The sequence below is a fragment of the Ylistrum balloti genome, unplaced genomic scaffold, assembly GCF_031769215.1.
Source record: "Ylistrum balloti isolate Yb309-2 unplaced genomic scaffold, AGI_CSIRO_Ybal_v1 Utg369566, whole genome shotgun sequence".
In the NCBI taxonomy this organism is placed as follows: domain Eukaryota; kingdom Metazoa; phylum Mollusca; class Bivalvia; order Pectinida; family Pectinidae; genus Ylistrum; species Ylistrum balloti.
Window position 1 is genome coordinate 665,548 of NW_026781864.1, and position 20,403 is coordinate 685,950.

The 20,403-nt window shown below is 34.3% G+C and overlaps 1 protein-coding gene across 1 annotated transcript in view; it reads left to right on the forward strand.

Annotated features, from left to right (window-relative positions):
• LOC132554747 (protein trapped in endoderm-1-like) overlaps positions 1-20,166 on the forward strand; it is a 41,254-nt gene extending 21,088 nt beyond the window's left edge. The window contains exon 2 of the mRNA XM_060219093.1: positions 16,631-20,166. Coding sequence (XP_060075076.1) covers positions 16,718-18,157 — 1,440 coding nt within the window. The 5' untranslated portion in view covers positions 16,631-16,717 and the 3' untranslated portion in view covers positions 18,158-20,166. The remainder of the gene's footprint in view (positions 1-16,630) is intronic.
• The last annotated feature ends 237 nt before the right edge of the window (positions 20,167-20,403 follow it).

A 20,403-nucleotide genomic window follows, 5' to 3' on the forward strand; every position in this document is an offset into this window, starting at 1 on the left:
CGTCCTGAATCGACAATTAATTGATATGTACAAATTGGTAAACATGTATGTCAATGGTAATGACACTGGATGTACAAATATATATAATTTATTTCACAAGATGTATGGATATTATGTGATGAATGGATCTCCCCTTATATGAGGACACCAACTGCAACATTTTTTTCTATTTTTCAGAAAACAAATTTTTTTCAAGCATCTGATCCAACACAAAGATGATATCTAATTAATGTAGATTTCATTCGACAAATTTCCTGTACATTGTTCAATGAGCTAAAGGTATACCTTCTAGCTATAAACACAGACTACATGTAACATTGAACCATAACAAAGAAAAAACCCAGAAAAAAAATTGATCCATTTTCCCCTTTTCATATAGTGAACTCAATATACTTGTTTTTGTCATTAGCTTACTGTATTTCACCTACATCAGTGATAGAGATAGCATGCTTACAGACCCAGCACATAACATTACTAGATTTTTTTTTTGTCTTCCTATAATCAGATTGTTGTATCTATAAAACATATTCATAGTCTTATCACAAAATGTAACATTTCAAAAATTTTACAACAACTGTGAAGCAATCTGCTATTGTTTTACCTGATATAAGTCACCATTGTTGGACTGGATTGTAGGGTGTGAGGACTCCTAACAAATTGTGGGAGGAAATCAGAGCACCAGGGGAATTAAACTCAGTTGAGAGTGTGACCCTCTACCTTGTCATGTTCAGTGGGGAAATAGAAGCGTACAGTGAAAAGCAAAAATGTTACCTTTGCATGAAATGATCACACAGAATAAAATACACCTTCAGTTGCAGAAAGCATTTTGTAATTACCTGGAAAAAAGTCATGGGGATCCCTTACAGCTTAACCTTACCGAAAATTATCGAATATTTTCAGAGTTATAGAGGAATCCATTAGAATTGTCTCAGACAATTTAGATGTTATTTATTCATCATCAGGTTCCAGCATTCCTACATTTTTGTTCTTTATACTTCAATCAGGGTTAATATTTCTTCCTTCTTTTCCCATAACAGCTTAAATAAAATTTTCTTTATTACTTCAGGAAGAGACACTAAGCTGCAGTTTGAATTGTATATGTTTATAAGAAAAAGGAAGTTCTATAATTTAAAACAAACGTAACTATCATGATGTTAGAGGGATGTTGAGGGGTTGTTTGAGGTGGAGGGAGGGTTTATCCAAGAAAATATCAACTTTGAGGAAATCCATCAATTTGTCCCACAACAAAAAGTTCGTGAACAATACAAAGGAAAATATGTATGACGGTGAAATCAGCGGGCGGACAATTGTAGGTTAGCAGCCGAATTGTTCTGAAGGGTATCCACTATATTGCCAAAAAAAGGCGGTGTAATGTGATTAAAGTCAGACTGTTGCTGAACTGAAAAGTTATAGACATTATGTATCAGCAGCTGCTTTCAAGCCCAGCATGTCTGTCTAATGCATATCGGCTGAGAAACAAATTATTCATATGTTATGAAATGTATCATATTAAAAAGGGAATTTCCATAAAGTTCCTCTCAGAAACACAAAGTAATTTAGAACATTAAGCCTGTGTCTAGATCAGGAGGATTTATCACAGAAATAAAATATTACAAGTCAACAAAATTTCAATAAATATTCTATGCATCCTGCATATAAATGGTATGCAACATGAAGGGGCCATGTGTTGCACATGTGAACAGTCTCATTTCATCTTTAGACACCAAATGTTGCAGTCGTAAGCTCAGGAATCAAAAGCATTGTTAGCTTGTCAGAAATATATAGCCTTAATTAACTTCATAACATATATCTGATTAATTTTCATATGCTGTATGATAATATAGAATAACACAAGATAACATATGGGTGCTTTCAATTAAAAGTCCCAAATAACTATATGATAAAAATAAGACTTGAGATTCTGCTTCACAAGGTTGTAAATGTTTTACACAAAAGAAATCATACATTGCTTATCCCCTTTCTTACATCAAGCCGATGTCTTAATCAGTGTGTGGTCTACAGACGGAGACAATATGCAGGTCGACGGAGTGCTTGAAACGTATGGATGGTAACAGGTTGTCATTGTGACTTTGACAAAGATGTGTGGCACCATGTTTCACTCCATTTGTATCAATATGTTGTGAATATGTTAAGAAACAGATTACGTTTATATGCAATTTCTGATTGTGTGGTTGATCAATAGTATCATGTTGATAAACTTTCTAACATTATTTGTATCATATTCCAAAGGTTTCAGTAGTATGGGAATACACAATGTCACAAAGTCTTAAACCAGAAAAATATCAAACCATACAAAATCATCAATCATAAAGTACAATATGTGAGTAAAAATTTCTTGAACCAATGTCTATGTTGTCTGTATGTATGCTGTTAGAACAAGGTGATCTGAACCAGAGACGTATATATCACATATGTCTCTGTCTGAACTGACAAAACACTTTCAAATTCTCTTATATCTGACCTGATGAAATTATGTTAAGTTACCCAGACCTGAAACAGTTCTGTTAAATTCTCATTACCCAGACCTGATACAGTTCTGTTAAATTCTCATTACCCAGACCTGATACAGTTCTGATAAATTCTCATTACCCAGACCTGATAAAGTTCTGTTAAATTCTCATTACCCAGACCTGATAAAGATCTGTTAAATTCTCATTACCCAGACCTGATAAAGATCTGTTAAATTCTCATTACCCAGACCTGATAAAGATCTGTTAAATTCTCATTACCCAGACCTGATACAGTTCTGTTAAATTCTCATTACCCAGACCTGATAAAGATCTGTTAAATTCTCATTACCCAGACCTGATACAGTTCTGATAAATTCTCATTACCCAGACCTGATAAAGTTCTGTTAAATTCTCATTACCCAGACCTGATAAAGATCTGTTAAATTCTCATTACCCAGACCTGATAAAGATCTGTTAAATTCTCATTACCCAGACCTGATACAGTTCTGTTAAATTCTCATTACCCAGACCTGATAAAGATCTGTTAAATTCTCATTACCCAGACCTGATACAGTTCTGATAAATTCTCATTACCCAGACCTGATAAAGTTCTGTTAAATTCTCATTACCCAGACCTGATAAAGATCTGTTAAATTCTCATTACCCAGACCTGATAAAGATCTGTTAAATTCTCATTACCCAGACCTGATAAAGATCTGTTAAATTCTCATTACCCAGACCTGATAAAGATCTGTTAAATTCTCATTACCCAGACCTGATAAAGATCTGTTAAATTCTCATTACCCAGACCTGATAAAGATCTGTTAAATTCTCGTTACCCAGACCTGATACAGTTCTGATAAATTCTCATTACCCAGACCTGATAAAGTTCTGTTAAATTCTCATTACCCAGACCTGATAAAGATCTGTTAAATTCTCGTTACCCAGACCTGATACAGTTCTGTTAAATTCTCATTACCCAGACCTGATAAAGATCTGTTAAATTCTCATTACCCAGACCTGATAAAGATCTGTTAAATTCTCATTACCCAGACCTGATAAAGATCTGTTAAATTCTCATTACCCAGACCTGATAAAGATCTGTTAAATTCTCGTTACCCAGACCTGATACAGTTCTGATAAATTCTCATTACCCAGACCTGATAAAGTTCTGTTAAATTCTCATTACCCAGACCTGATAAAGATCTGTTAAATTCTCATTACCCAGACCTGATAAAGATCTGTTAAATTCTCATTACCCAGACCTGATAAAGATCTGTTAAATTCTCATTACCCAGACCTGATAAAGATCTGTTAAATTCTCATTACAAAGACCTAATAAAGATCTGTTAAATTCTCATTACCCAATATCTATAAGATGGCATTATCAAGCAAAAGCAGCAACTGTCTGAATACCTCGACCATATTGCTTACATGACATAAAAATAGTAAAACCAGGTTTTAATATTGCTGTGATATATACGACATGGACCTTACATTAGAATCTAAACTTTATCTCAGTATTCAGCTGATGTGGGTTTAGTCCAATATCAATATTATCATAACTAATATGAATAATTGTACAAAGCTTTTAAATAATTGCGATTTTTTAGGTTTTTATATCTTTTTCGTAAATTTGATGATTATACAGTTGTATGCTGTTTAGAAACTCCTTTATGAAGTTGAATAATTGCATTCTTGGCAATCATTCTAGAAATGTACAAAAAGATTTTAAGTAAAAATTCTCTGTGTAAATTTTGATTCCGAGCTGATTCACACAGAGAATAGTTGTATGGTACCTCTATACTGCTGGAGGTACATTAGAATCCATCAGTTATCTAATTTGATATTCCGCCATCTGGAGGAAATAATCACCAATATATCTATTATCTCAACTCTATACTTCTGGAATACAACATTGTAGTGTGGAACTGTTCTTAATTCTGCCAATAAGTGTATGTGATTAGCCAACACTTGTTCATGTAACTAAATCACTTCCTGATTATAGAACCAGTCTGGCACTAACATGTAAAATGTGGAAGGTTGCTCTGATCCTTATCAATATACAGTATTTTGCGGGTAACAGGTAGAAAAGTTAGAGTAAGACAGTGGACTTAAGTTGAGTGCTACAGACTACTGTGCTTTGGCTGGCTTTTGCTTAGCATATAACAGGTTGCTTAAGTTCAAGTTGTAAAATGGGCAGCATATATTTCCTCTTTAATCTTCCATACTACAGGTATTTGCAACAAAACTATTAATAATGGTACTGTCAGATTCATTGGAAGACAAATAAACCTTTACATGGCTTCATTAAAAAAATAAAATGAATATTTTGAATTTTAACCTTAAAGAAAACTGTAGTTGTATGATATAACCTGTTTTATCTGACCCCTCAGTACAGAATATAACCTGTTTTATCTGACCCCTCAGTACAGAATATAACCTGTTTTATCTGACCTCTTTGTACAGAATATAACCTGTTTTATCTGACCCCTCAGTACAGAATATAACCGGTTTTATCTGACCCCTCAGTACAGAATATAACCGGTTTTATCTGACCCCTCAGTACAGAATATAACCTGTTTTATCTGACCTCTTTGTACAGAATATAACCTGTTTTATCTGACCACTTTGTACAGAATATAACCTGTTTTATCTGACCCCTCAGTACAGAATATAACCTGTTTTATCTGACCACTTTGTACAGAATATAACCTGTTTTATCTGACCTCTTTGTACAGAATATAACCTGTTTTATCTGACCCCTGTGTACAGAGTATAACCTGTTTTATCTGACCCCTCAGTACAGAATATAACCTGTTTTATCTGACCACTTTGTACAGAATATAACCTGTTTTATCTGACCCCTGTGTACAGAGTATAACCTGTTTTATCTGACCCCTGAGTACAGAATATAACCTGTTTTATCTGACCCCTCAGTACAGAATATAACCTGTTTTATCTGACCTCTTTGTACAGAATATAACCTGTTTTATCTGACCTCTTTGTACAGAATATAACTTGTTTTATCTGACTTCTTTGTACAGAGTATAACCTGTTTTATCTGACCCCTCAGTACAGAATATAACCTGTTTTATCTGACCACTTTGTATAGAATATAACCTGTTTTATCTGACCCCTGTGTACAGAGTATAACCTGTTTTATCTGACCCCTCAGTACAGAATATAACCTGTTTTATCTGACCACTTTGTACAGAATATAACCTGTTTTATCTGACCCCTCAGTACAGAATATAACCTGTTTTATCTGACCCCTGTGTACAGAGTATAACCTGTTTTATCTGACCCCTCAGTACAGAATATAACCTGTTTTATCTGACCCCTCAGTACAGAATATAACCTGTTTTATCTGACCTCTTTGTACAGAATATAACCTGTTTTATCTGACCTCTGTGTACAGAGTATAACCTGTTTTATCTGACTTCTTTGTATAGAATATAACCTGTTTTATCTGACCACTTTGTACAGAATATAACCTGTTTTATCTGACCTCTTTGTACAGAATATAACTTGTTTTATCTGACTTCTTTGTATAGAATATAACCTGTTTTATCTGACCCCTGTGTACAGAGTATAACCTGTTTTATCTGACCACTTAGTACAGAATATAACCTGTTTTATCTGACCTCTTTGTACAGAATATAACTTGTTTTATCTGACTTCTTTGTATAGAATATAACCTGTTTTATCTGACCCCTGAGTACAGAGTATAACCTGTTTTATCTGACCTCTTTGTACAGAATATAACCTGTTTTATCTGACCTCTTTGTACAGAATATAACTTGTTTTATCTGACTTCTTTGTACAGAGTATAACCTGTTTTATCTGACTTCTTTGTACAGAATATAACCTGTTTTATCTGACCTCTTTGTATAGAATATAACTTGTTTTATCTGACTTCTTTGTATAGAATATAACTTGTTTTATCTGACTTCTTTGTACAGAATATAACCTGTTTGATCTGACCCCTCAGTACAGAATATAACCTGTTTTATCTGACCTCTTTGTACAGAATATAACCTGTTTTATCTGACCTCTTTGTACAGAATATAACTTGTTTTATCTGACTTCTTTGTATAGAATATAACCTGTTTTATCTTACCCCTGTGTACAGAATATAACCTGTTTTATCTGACCCCTGTGTACAGAGTATAACCTGTTTTATCTGACCCCTCAGTACAGAATATAACCTGTTTTATCTGACCCCTGAGTACAGAGTATAACCTGTTTTATCTGACCACTTTGTACAGAATATAACCTGTTTTATCTGACCACTTTGTACAGAATATAACCTGTTTTATCTGACCCCTGTGTACAGAGTATAACCTGTTTTATCTGACCCCTCAGTACAGAATATAACCTGTTTTATCTGACCACTTTGTACAGAATATAACCTGTTTTATCTGACCACTTTGTACAGAATATAACCTGTTTTATCTGACCTCTTTGTACAGAATATAACCTGTTTTATCTGACCCCTGAGTACAGAGTATAACCTGTTTTATCTGACCCCTGTGTACAGAGTATAACCTGTTTTATCTGACCACTTTGTACAGAATATAACCTGTTTTATCTGACCACTTTGTACAGAATATAACCTGTTTTATCTGACCACTTTGTACAGAATATAACCTGTTTTATCTGACCCCTGTGTACAGAGTATAACCTGTTTTATCTGACCCCTGTGTACAGAGTATAACCTGTTTTATCTGACCACTTTGTACAGAATATAACCTGTTTTATCTGACCACTTTGTACAGAATATAACCTGTTTTATCTGACCCCTGTGTACAGAGTATAACCTGTTTTATCTGACCCCTGTGTACAGAGTATAACCTGTTTTATCTGACCACTTTGTACAGAATATAACCTGTTTTATCTTACCTTTTTGTACAGAGTATAACCTGTTTTATCTGACCCCTGTGTACAGAGTATAACCTGTTTTATCTGACCACTTTGTACAGAATATAACCTGTTTTATCTTACCTTTTTGTACAGAGTATAACCTGTTTTATCTGACCCCTGTGTACAGAGTATAACCTGTTTTATCTGACCCCTGAGTACAGAGTATAACCTGTTTTATCTGACCCCTGTGTACAGAGTATAACCTGTTTTATCTGACCACTTTGTACAGAATATAACCTGTTTTATCTGACCTCTTTGTACAGAATATAACCTGTTTTATCTGACCCCTGTGTACAGAATATAACCTGTTTTATCTGACCCCTGTGTACAGAATATAACCTGTTTTATCTGACAGAGTATAACCCTGTGTACAGAATATAACCTGTTTTATCTTTGACAGAATATAACCTGTTTTATCTGACCCCTGTGTACAGAGTATAACCTGTTTTATCTGACAGAATATAACCTGTTTTATCTGACCTCTTTGTACAGAATATAACCTGTTTTATCTGACCACTTTGTACAGAATATAACCTGTTTTATCTGACCCCTGTGTACAGAGTATAACCTGTTTTATCTGACCCCTCAGTACAGAATATAACCTGTTTTATCTGACCTCTTTGTACAGAATATAACCTGAGTTATCTGACCACTTTGTACAGAATATAACCTGTTTTATCTGACCCCTCAGTACAGAGTATAACCTGTTTTATCTGACCCCTGAGTACAGAATATAACCTGTTTTATCTGACCCCTGAGTACAGAATATAACCTTTTTTATCCGATCCCCTGTGTACAGAATATAACCTGTTTTATCTGACCCCTGACTACAGACAAAAACCTGTTTTATCTGACCCCTACATAAAAATAAAACCTTTTTTATCCATCCTCTGAATACAGAGTAAAACCTGTTGTATCAGACTCCTGTGTACAAAGGAACATATGCCTTATATGAAATCATATGCAAAAAAATGTACATATAAAATGCATTTGACCAGGAACTCATTTTAGACACTTTAAGTAAAACAGACAAATTGAAAGTATTTTCAAGAGGGAATTATTTCAATGTCATTATTACTGATAAACTGCTTGATGCATACTGGTAAGCAGTCCTGTATTACTATCAGTGCTGTATTACTATTAGTGCTGTATACTATCAGTCCTGTATTACTATTAGTGCTGTATTACTATCAGTGCTGTATTACTATCAGTGCTGTATTACTATCAGTGTTGTATTACTATCAGTGATGTATTACTATCATTGTTGTATTACTATCAGTGTTGTATTACTATCAGTGCTGTATTACTATCTGTATTACTATCAGTGCTGTATACTATCAGTCCTGTATTACCATCAGTGCTGTATTACTATCAGTGCTGTATTACTATCAGTGTTGTATTACTATCAGTGCTGTATTACTATCTGTATTACTATCAGTGCTGTATTACTATCAGTCCTGTATTACTATCAGTGCTGTATTACTATCAGTCCTGTATTACTATCAGTGCTGTATTACTATCAGTGCTGTATTACTATCAGTCCTGTATTACTATCAGTGCTGTATTACTATCAGTCCTGTATTACTATCAGTCCTGTATTACTATCAGTGCTGTATTACTATCAGTGCTGTATTACTATCAGTCCTGTATTACTATCAGTCCTGTATTACTATCAGTGCTGTATAACTATCAGTCCTGTATTACTATCAGTGCTGTATTACTATCTGTATTACTATCAGTGCTGTATTACTATCAGTCCTGTATTACTATCAGTGCTGTATTACTATCAGTGCTGTATTACTATCTGTATTACTATCAGTGCTGTATTACTATCAGTGCTTTATTACTATCAGTGCTGTATAACTATCAGTCCTGTATTACTATCAGTGCTGTATTACTATCTGTATTACTATCAGTGCTGTATTACTATCAGTGCTATATAACTATCAGTCCTGTATTACTATCAGTTCTGTATTACTATCTGTATTACTATCAGTGCTGTATTACTATCAGTGCTGTATTACTACTCAATCATAAACATTGACACCATGCATTCTGTTATTCTATTTCATTATCTAAATGCATTTTGTGATGTAAATGTTAATGAATCAGTAATATTCATATTGTTTGATTGGCCCAATGAGAGTGAAAAGTGAACCCATGCCCTAAGGAAAGAATTCCAGAGCAGATCTGAACTTTTCTTTGACATAGGTCAAAGGTCAAAATGTAGGTAAAAATGATATACATTTGGTACATGATACACCTTTTCACTTAGAAAAAAGGTAAGCCCATGTCCCAAGCATGAAATGCCAGTGACAAGCAGAATAGGAAATGGAGCCTGGACAAACTTTTTTCTCCGATAAAGCTCAAAGGTCAAAATGTAGGTCAGAGTGACCTTTCTTTTACATGACAGACAGTCTCAGCTAGGTGAACTCATGCCACATCAAGTTCCATGACATGACAAGTATAGTATCAGAGATAGTTCCTGTACAAGATAAATGTAGAAGGATGGAAGGACACACAAGCACAATGCAAACCTATATATTACAGTCACCACCCTGTCACCTCCCTCCCTCCCTCCCAGACACTATACAAACTGATGTATAGCCCCACCCCTTTCCCCTCCTCTCCCCTCCTTCAGTTCCCAGTTTGGGACTATATCCAGACCGGGATCCTGTGGAATAGATTATTTGTAATTTGAGGTTACTCTACATTGGTAATTTTTTTCTCCGTTTTTCCGACACATGCATATCATTGCATTTCCCCTAGAGGAATATTGATTTTTGAATTTGAATTCTAATGAAACATTTATTGGCAAAGATTGCAATCCCTGAGCATTGACTCCAGTAACATATTGCTAGATATGTCAACACCACAGCTGGATCAGAAATTTAAATTGTTCTTCAAGACTGATGTTAAGATTATTCAATACAATTACAAAAAATGGAGGCAGAATGATGTTTTTGTTCTGTTTCTGTGCATTGTATAAACTTGAACAAGTCCTTAACAGTCACTTTCCTCTAACACTTAAACTCAGTCGTAAAACCGGGTATCTGAAAAGACCAGTCTCAGAGTAAATGTGAAATACTAAATGGCTGGTGTCCTTAGCGATGTTTGTGATAAAATATCTCATTAACTTCTATTTATAACAAATTCAATAATGTATCAAATCATTTTTGAAATTTTGCAAATTTGTACACATTTGAATTCGTGAATCGATTCCAACATAGCATTTATGTCCTACCATAGAAATAGTTTCATAGATTAAAAGTTAGCCTTCAAAATCTTCAATATGTGATTGAAATTGGAATTCCTTATTGTGCGAACAACTTGAGCTGTATTGAATCATTACAACAGAACAAGACTGGAATTAACTAAAAATTCGAGATGAGCATGCCGATATGTTTTATTTTATTCCTGGCTAAGTAGATATTGGTGTAAGATTCAGGGCTTCCAGCACAGATCACTTAAAGTTTTGTTGTCAGGAGGGGGTTCATTTTTACCTCTAGAGCATTCCTTGCCAAATAAGAATACACATCAGCAGCGACTTGTATCATTCCCTAAAAGTCATTTGATAGATTTAGCCTTTTTTCAGCTGTTCTGGCTTTAAACAAGCAACCTTGGTTGACATTAAAATATGCAGTTCATTTCCATTAATTCCTGGACTTGTGTAATTGTTTTTGAAGTGTCACAGTTGACCTCTGAACCCTGGAGCCTCATTTCAAAATCTTTACTGTATTGGGATGTTCTGTTTGTATGACATTGACAAGGAACTAGGACATAATAAAAGAATTTTACAATCTTTTTCAATTGGTTCTCAGCCCATGATGTCAACTCTAGCACAGAATTTTTATCATTTTCATTATCAAAAAAAATATGTAAGATTTTTATGTCTCCATTCCTATACAATATACTGGTACAGTAATTGATGGTAATGGTGACCTTGATACAAACTCATCCATGGTATTCTCCTATTTGACCTTCAACTTTGACCTAAGGATACAAACTCATCCATGGTATTCTCCTATTTGACCTTCAACTTTGACCTAAGGAAACAAATTTATTGCTAGTGAAGTGAGGACATCAAATAAGAGGATACACACTTGTCTTTACTCACGATTTTGAATGTCTACAATAAATCAATCGTCACATGATAATTCTTATTCTATTGACAGCTCCTCTCCTTTTTTACCAGATTAAAGCAAAATATTAAATAATCAATCCATGAAATCATGTTCTAAACACAAGAAATTAATATATCAACTTGAACACCAATATTCATTTTTCATACCGAATGAATTTTTTTTCACAACTCTAGGCTGTATAATGCTGTTTATCTGGCTAATTTTCCTGACCTTTGCTTCATACAGAAAAGCATCACTGCTTCCACTGTTATGACTGGTTATGTAAATGCTTGGGAATCAGAAGTCCAAACCATGTACCGAATATTTCATTGGAAACTAGCATAAAGGACAATAATTAGGAGACCTATGTAAAATACCGAGGCTGAGGAATACAACAGCTTCTAGACTGCAACCATATTTACTTGTCAGAAGCATTTTTTTCTTTGTTTAGATGGGCTGATCACCCTGAGAACAGTCAGAGTCATTTTGTGACAGAGTCTCCTTATAGTAGCGAGGGTAACCTCACTGAACAACATACAGGAGGCCAGTCACATGCCATCCAGCTATTAGGGTTAAGTGTCTTGCCAAGGACACAATCAGGACAGTACAGACCAGCGGTTTCCCAGATTCCTGAGAAACACAAACTGTCTGAGGAATCAGTACACAGAGTGATGAGTGATGAATGTCCATCATTGTGACAGGTCCATCACCCATGCTCAGACAACAAAATCTATAACCATCACTTAAGGGCTTCTCAGAAAAGAGATTGGTATTACAATCTCTATAAAGACACTCAATCTCTTTATTATCCTATTAACCCAAGAATGCCATATGTAAGATTTTTAGTATTGAAATAAATAAAAACAGGATATGTATTATAATTCAGAACATGATTGGTAGTTCTACATGTATCTCATGATAGGTTGAATTGCATTTTCTATGGCTTATAGACAAACAAGGACAAAATGGAATAGTGACAATTTAATGACAAAAAAGAATTGGGACAACTAAGGACAAAATGGAATAGTGACAACTTAAAGACAAAAAAAATGGACAACTAAGGACAAAATGGAATAGTGACAACTTAAAGACAAAAAAGAATTGGGACAACTAAGGAAAAACTAAAGTAGTGACAACTATGCATGAAAAGAGTACAGACAAGTAGGGATAAAAAAAGAATTTAGAAGTATCCATTAAGATATAATTCCAACAAATTTCAAGGTGACAAAATACAAGGTAGCCACAACGTTTTTTTTCTAATTGTTTGTATTGATCTATACAACTAACATATAGTGATTAAATGAAACCTAAAAATATAAGATGGTGTTTGAGTTCATGTAATTACAAACTATGGTCCAAGAGAAATATAGATTTAAGAAAGATTTGTTTCTCTGCAAAATTGACAAGAATTGTTCAGACAAATGAGATGATAACTCATACAAAGAATTTGTTTTTTTCTGTCTTGTTATGACAAAGGAGAGCTATTCCAGTAAAAGAATGAAACTGCATAATAAAGTTAATGTAATTCAACCTTTTAAATTAAGTCAGAATTTTAGCCTGTCAGGTGTGATCCTGATCAGATTAAGATTTGACAATCAATAGCAAGTTTGTTTTGTTTTGTTTTCGGGGTGGGGTGGGGGGGTGGGGGGGTGGGGGTGAGGTGTTAAACTATTAATAAGATGCATTACCTGATACAACATGTATATTCAGTGTTCTATATTGTCTTGTAAAACATATGTATTAAACAACCATCTTATTTTCTTATTGTAGCAATTGTGAAGATAGGTAAATGCACTTTAATGCAGATTTCATTTTTAGTACATTTTTTTCTGGAACAAATGTTGTAAAATCACCAATTTGAAATCTGTAAATCAAAATTCAAAATGATTTATTAAAATTTGAATGTGGTGAAATTTGCATTGTTTTATTAAGCTACAATGTACAGTAAACCATGAGAACATGAAACCATTGTAGAACAAGGCCCTTAGCCACAACTTTGAATCCCCCCCCCCCTCTCCAAATAGTTGGATAAATAGAATCCATAACATTCACATATAAACAACAAAATCAATAAACTGTTTAAAAAAAACCCCATATACTTGTTGATAACATACCACACTTATTTGCTCCAAGAGGGATGTCCATGCAATTGCCATTTCCCACAATTCCCTAGAGTCAGTGGTAGAACAATTAGATCAAAGTCCTTTAGATGTTTGTTGTGATTAAATTGATTATGCTATAAACAGCTTATCCAGGACCCAGACTTTCAATGCTATGTCAGCTTAAGCAAATAGTTTATGAAACTTTCTAATACACTATATGGCGATGACAGATACTGTTATCTCACTTTTTTACTACATATCTGTAAATTAATGTTTGGAGAAAATGACAAGGACAAAAAGACTAGATCATTTTTCTCTAAATTATATAAGTAAGGACTTGAGCAACAGCAGTGTTGTGATCTCTCTTTCCTTTAACAAACGTTACAGTGAGGCAGCACTGAAAGCTGTCAATGCACACCAGTCAGAAAATAGGAATGTTGATTCTACATGTCAGAACTATCAATGAGCTTTCACAAAAAATCCTATTACAATACAGATACATTTATCATATTCGCTTGTCAAGTTACAATTTAAGTTAGCACTTTGAATAATGCATCCTCTCCAACTACTTATCGAGAACACAATATAGATATGGTTATACTGACGAAATACAGTGTGTAAGGCCAGTAGCTAGAAACTCTTACTTTCTCAACGTAACAGATAAAAGTTCATATGAGCCCTGGTTTTGCCATTATCAACCTTTCAGTGTGGATTATTGGGACTTGTGCTTATATTGTGAAATTTCTCTTCATTATATTGAAATCTGCAATTTTTTTTCTGTTTGGAAGGAAAGCAAACAACGTTTTAACAAGTAGAGTTTTCAACAAATTATACTTAGTTTTTAAACTGTAGGTTTTCTTTAAACTCACATCTAACAACAATTTTGTAAACAATTCTTCACCAAGAACAGGAAAAAATGGCAGCTGATCATGACTGAGACTGACTGAAAAAATTTCAGAACAAGGTTTAAATATCAAGTGAAACCAAGGGCAATAACTCCTCTTAAAATATTTTAACCAAACTACTGGTAACAAAAGTACAATTATACAACATATCATGATATCTCTAGATAGTCAAATTTATAAGGAAACAGAGATAGGCACTGCATAAAAAATGGCGATCAGTCAAACTTTTAAATGAGCATTTTAAAGATGACTATGAGATCCAGTGTCATAAATATGTATCCTCTGGCCTTCAAATGAGTATTAAGATATTTTTATAAGGGAGGTAAATTTTCTGCATTACATCAGATGGAGATACATTATGTACTGTTAAATGGCACAAAGACTAATGAAATACAAAGTCTTAAGCTACTGATGAGCATTTCCTTGTAAACTTTTCAGAAGTAAATGAGTTACTAATTAGATGTAACATTTTTTCCAGATGGCCCTTACGCCTACAACAGGTGTTAATCACCCTTAACAAAGTAAAACACATGTAACATTCCTGAAATTTCCTTTACCTATATAAGTTAATTACCATGATAATTGTTTTACCTGTGTATAGATTTTACCAGGTAATGTTATACGCCTTTTTTCAGGTACATACAATATATTTGTTGTGTTGCTGAGAATATACCTTGTAACTTTTTATAACTGCTGGGATGATATATTCTTCACTAAGTCATGGTATGTTAACATGATCACGAAATAATATGACCCAATTGTATTAGAAGTCATTTTAAAATTAGACTTAAATTATTAATTTTTTGAAATATGATTTGATTGTTTAAAATAAAATTGCAAAATTTTGGTTGGTAAAAAGTACCAATTATATGGTATATAATAAATGAAATTATCCATGATTTACTAAGATGTTTTATTCTGAGGCTCTACAAAGGATTAGACATTCAAGAATCCCATCCTTAAGAGTGAGATTTATTGTAATCTCATCAAGATCAAGAAATATTGTTTCTCAAGCCTCCTTAAATTTCCTTCTTATCAATGATTTCTGTCTCTAAACAAATATCATAGGGTGTCTTTCATTTCCTCAAAAAAAGGCTTGAAAGGCCTGTATCACTCAGCTTTTCTGCTGCTATTAAGAGAAGATAAGAATCTTGTACCTTTCAAATTCACCAAAACTTGATACTCATTTGTTACTGTATCTTGCAAAAATAAATACAAAGACAGGGTCTTTGACCCATGTGACTTTGAAACTGTATCAAGGCCATTCACTTAAACAAACTAAAGTAGCCATTTATTTCATGTTGCTACAGGCAGGCTACATATCATGATCCAGTGCTATATTGTTTTTGAGAAGTCATTCAAAATTTCAACGCTTTTTTTTTCCAGACCTCAATTACCTTCAAAGTTAGACATTCATATCTGAATAAACTTAACTGGTATCACCCCCAAGCCCTCCATCCCTGGGACTTGTTGATAAAGGATATGTAGAAGCTTAAAACAAGACCTGATGACAAACAGAGTAACATCACTCTTTGCTATGTGACATGATGACGTTTTCACTGTTGTTGTTGCCAATGGTTCAATAGGAAAACCAAGTCAGATAACAAAAAAAAACACCCAATTCATTTAGTTCCAAAAAAGAGTGTACACTTGTACTACAAATTTTTGCCTCACTTAAGGTTAAGGTTAGCACACATGAAAAGACAAAATTATTTTTCTAATACTGTGTGTTGTATCTAATTTCTATTACTGTGTCCTATTTTAAGAAAATGTTTTAATGTATCATACGATAAATAATCTTTATTTATTTGACAACAATTTCGAGACCTGCTTTAAGTTTATTATTAATCACACTTCTTGGCCTGAATGGAGGAGTGCGGGGTCTTACTTGGAAGGAAACCAAAGTACCCGGAGAAAACACACGTGGTCGGGCTTGTGATCCCATACGTTTTCATTTCTTAAGATAAAAATACACATATTCCCCATTATTAAGGTCCATTCCTACTATGTGTGAGATGACAACCATCGAAGCAGGAATAGTTTAAGGTATATTGTTGACATAACTACATAGATATTTGATATTTATGTTTCATTTGTTTCAGATGTCCATCATTGATTAGTATGAAGACTTCCATTGCAACCCTGAAGGTCAAAGAGTTCCAATCGGAAAATATTATCTTTTACCAAAGATGGTTAACAACGAACCTTCCGTAAAAAACATTGAGCTCTTGAACATCCTACAAAAAGACTCTACTGATCAAGATGATCCCAACCTTCCATTGTATGCTCACCGAATTGCACTCATACCCGACCAAAACCACGCCATGGATCAATCGGCTTACGTCAGAAAAACTTACCACCAGGAGGCGTATTATCTGTACTTCGTAGCTGTGGTGGGACTTCTGTTGAACCTGCTGGTTGTGATTTTCGTATTTGTGCGAAGATCAATGAGAAAACTAACTAGTGCTTTCCTTATACATGCATCGTTTCTCGATTTCCTCAAGGCTGCCTACTGCATTCCCATAGCCAATAATCTTGTGACACAACTAAAACCGATGAAAAGTGACTGCAATTTTTTTGGTGCCACCTATGTTTTGATTATAACGGCTTCTGTGTTTAATATGTTAGCGATGGTGTGTACGGAAGCCTATACATTCGGCGAGGTAAACATCGGTGGAAATTCCAAGGGATCGCTGTGTTGTGTTGTGTTTGGAACACTTTTAGTGTATATAGCTAGCATTATTCTTCACCTGGGACCAACGCTAATCGGTGGCTATTTTGATTTCCATCCCGAGATCGGAAGCTGTGCCTTCCCTCTTGGTAAACAGACTGGATATGTAGCTAATATGATGTGGATTGGTATCCTAACCTTAACTTTAATTGGTATTGTACATTTTATATGTAAACTTTACAAGGAAATACAGGTGAACCATACCAATCGCGTCTCCATGTTGGTGCGGTCGTCAATTACAATAATGGATGACCCTGTGACGTCTGTATGCAATGTTCAGACAATGATAAATGAGTCCAGTCATCGCGCAAGGCTCTTCATCCTGAGTACTATATCGTTCATCCTGTGTTGGTATCCTTTATTCCTGCTAATGCTTGTGGACGTCCATTTCACTGTGTCCCCTAAAGTTTACCAGGCATTCAGTTTTATTGCCTGGAGTCAGGGGACTATTCAACCCTTGTTATACATATGTTTTGATCGACATGTAAACCTTCTTGCCAAGTATGTCTACTGTGACCGATACAGACAGTACAGCCTCGCTAATCTCGCTGGCTGGATGAACCGTGACCCATCAGCACTGACAAGTACTACAGCCAGTCGAACGGTTCACGGATCCAATCGAATGGTCAATGATCCGTGTCATTTGACTGTGAATGATCCGCGGAACTCTCTACCATGCTCCAATCGTGGTACGATAGATTCTCATCACATTAATAATGAACTAGATGATCATAATGATGATGCTGAAGAAGAAGATGAGGGATTAGAAAGTAGAAATAGCCATGAAGAACAGGAAACGAGAGAGAACTCACCTAGAACATTTGAATACAACACAGAACGTACAATAGGAGAATATGGAGAACCGGTCTCCAACCCTAGTCATAATGGAAATGATTAGTATAGTGTATATAGCTCAGACTCTAATAACTTGAACACCCCGTTTAATTTGAAGTATTTCATTGGTCACAGCCAAACTTCACACTTAATATTTGAATTTACTTAAATGGAATATTGTCCTGCTGACTTTAAGACAATGAAGTTTGACTGTATAGACAAAGTAAATTGCATCTATCTGAGGGTGGAGATCAGGATAGAAAGAACCAACAAATGACTAAAGTCCCAGACATTTGAATCTTTCCTCTCATCCTTTACCTTCTGGTACCTGTTTAATGAAATCTACTTTTAGCAACACTGCCAGCCGAAAAAAAACCCAAAAATTTAAAGAAATACATTAATTAGATTTAAAGTGCCTGCACTAATATTCAGTCTGTTGATAAGTAATTACAACAAATACAAGCTCATTCTAAAGAGTATGTTTCTAACAAATATATTCTATCATTTATGCTTTATTAGATTAACCCTCTAATTGAAAGTTTTGGTTGAGATATATATAACATTGATACGGCTGTAGTGTCCAGTTTAGGACTCTTGGACAACGTCCAGGGGTGGGCCTGTTTACATATCATTATCAAAGGTGAGGAATTTGAAGGTTTCTGTTTTGTAATCACTTCCTGGAATGAGTCTCAAATCCTGAAATAGCATGAAGTTATACAATATATATCACATACGGTAAGGATCTCAAATGATCTGCAGTTATGAACTAAGTCATCAAAGACTGGGGTGGATCTAGGGGAAATGATTGTGTCGGTTCCTTCATGCTTAGCAAGAGCAACTGAAATCTCAACATTTTCTCTGTAAACTCCAGATCAGGGACTTATTAAAGTTGCAATTTGGGAAAGGAGCAAACCGAAGGCAAGTTCCGGTAACTCCCTTCAAACTGATACTGACTTGGTCCTTCATATGATATAATTTAGAACTGATGTATTTTCACAGAAAAAGTTGGCAGATGATGGTCTTAAAGCCAAGCAAGTTTTAAAAAAATATGAAAATCAACAAGATGAAAATGACTTCAATACAAATACAGCGAGTTCCTATTATTGATGAGAACTTTAAGCTCAATAGGTTGGCCTTGAATGTCAATTGGTCTTCAAGAGTGATCTCCCTATACAATTACATTGTGTGTAAAACATTCACTGTATATATAAACAGTGTTTAAAACCTTCATAGGAAACTTCTCATCTAGAATTATTGATAATTTCTTGTAATTTCCAAACTTTCAAAAAAAAAAAAAAAACATAGTTGTTACATTTGGTGTTGTGGGTATGGTCTTCCATACAGATACAGGATAAATTAATATCAATGTTTTTATCTAACACTGTTTCCCACCCTTGTCACAAAGTAAGTTTAGGGAAAAGAGAGTCACCAATTAGGATATCATTGGTAATATCACCTTATTTGTCCAGCATAAAAGAAGGTTATTTATCATGATTGCTATGGTAAAAAAATATATTGAAATACCATAAAACTAGCACTTTCATGATAATTAAAACTTTAAAATGACTGCCGTGATAAACACATCAACATTTCTAATTCACTGTTAATAAAAAAACTTCATCATCAAATATATGGATTGGAAGTCCTCTCAAAAGGAGGTACATGCTGTTGATAAGGTTTAGAGCATGTCCTTAAGTTTGCCTTCATTATAACAGGATATTGCGATTCATCTCAACAAATATATCTGGAACTCTTCTGAAAAGGAGGTGATAAAGTATATCATGTGTCCTTACATTTAAGTCTGATGCTATTTCAACAGAGATAACAAATCATTGTTTATAAAAGATATTTCATTGAAACATGCATGTACTTGAAGCTCTTTTGAAATGGAGATAAATACCAGTGTTTATGTCTATAGCATGTGTCCTTAAGTTAAACATATAACAGATGAGGTCCTAACCCCTGACCCTTGAAGTGTCTCATCACCAAATGAACTTTACCATAAGGTTTTCTTTTGCATGAGTTTACAATATCAGCAATTATCTCATGAAATAAAACTATGTGAAAAATAAAGATTTTTAGTAGTTTTATTTACAAAAAAAAAAAAAATACTGTGAATGGTTTTATTTAGACAAGAGGTTATAGAGGGATCTTGGCAGTTGTGATTTTCAGTAGGTCTCTTTTTCCTTCTTTTCTCTTCTATTTTCTCACTTGCTCTGAATACTGAACATGAACAATAAGATACAAGGTGAACCAATTAAAAATAGATAAAGATCTCGTCTGTGGCAATTACATACTACATACTATGTA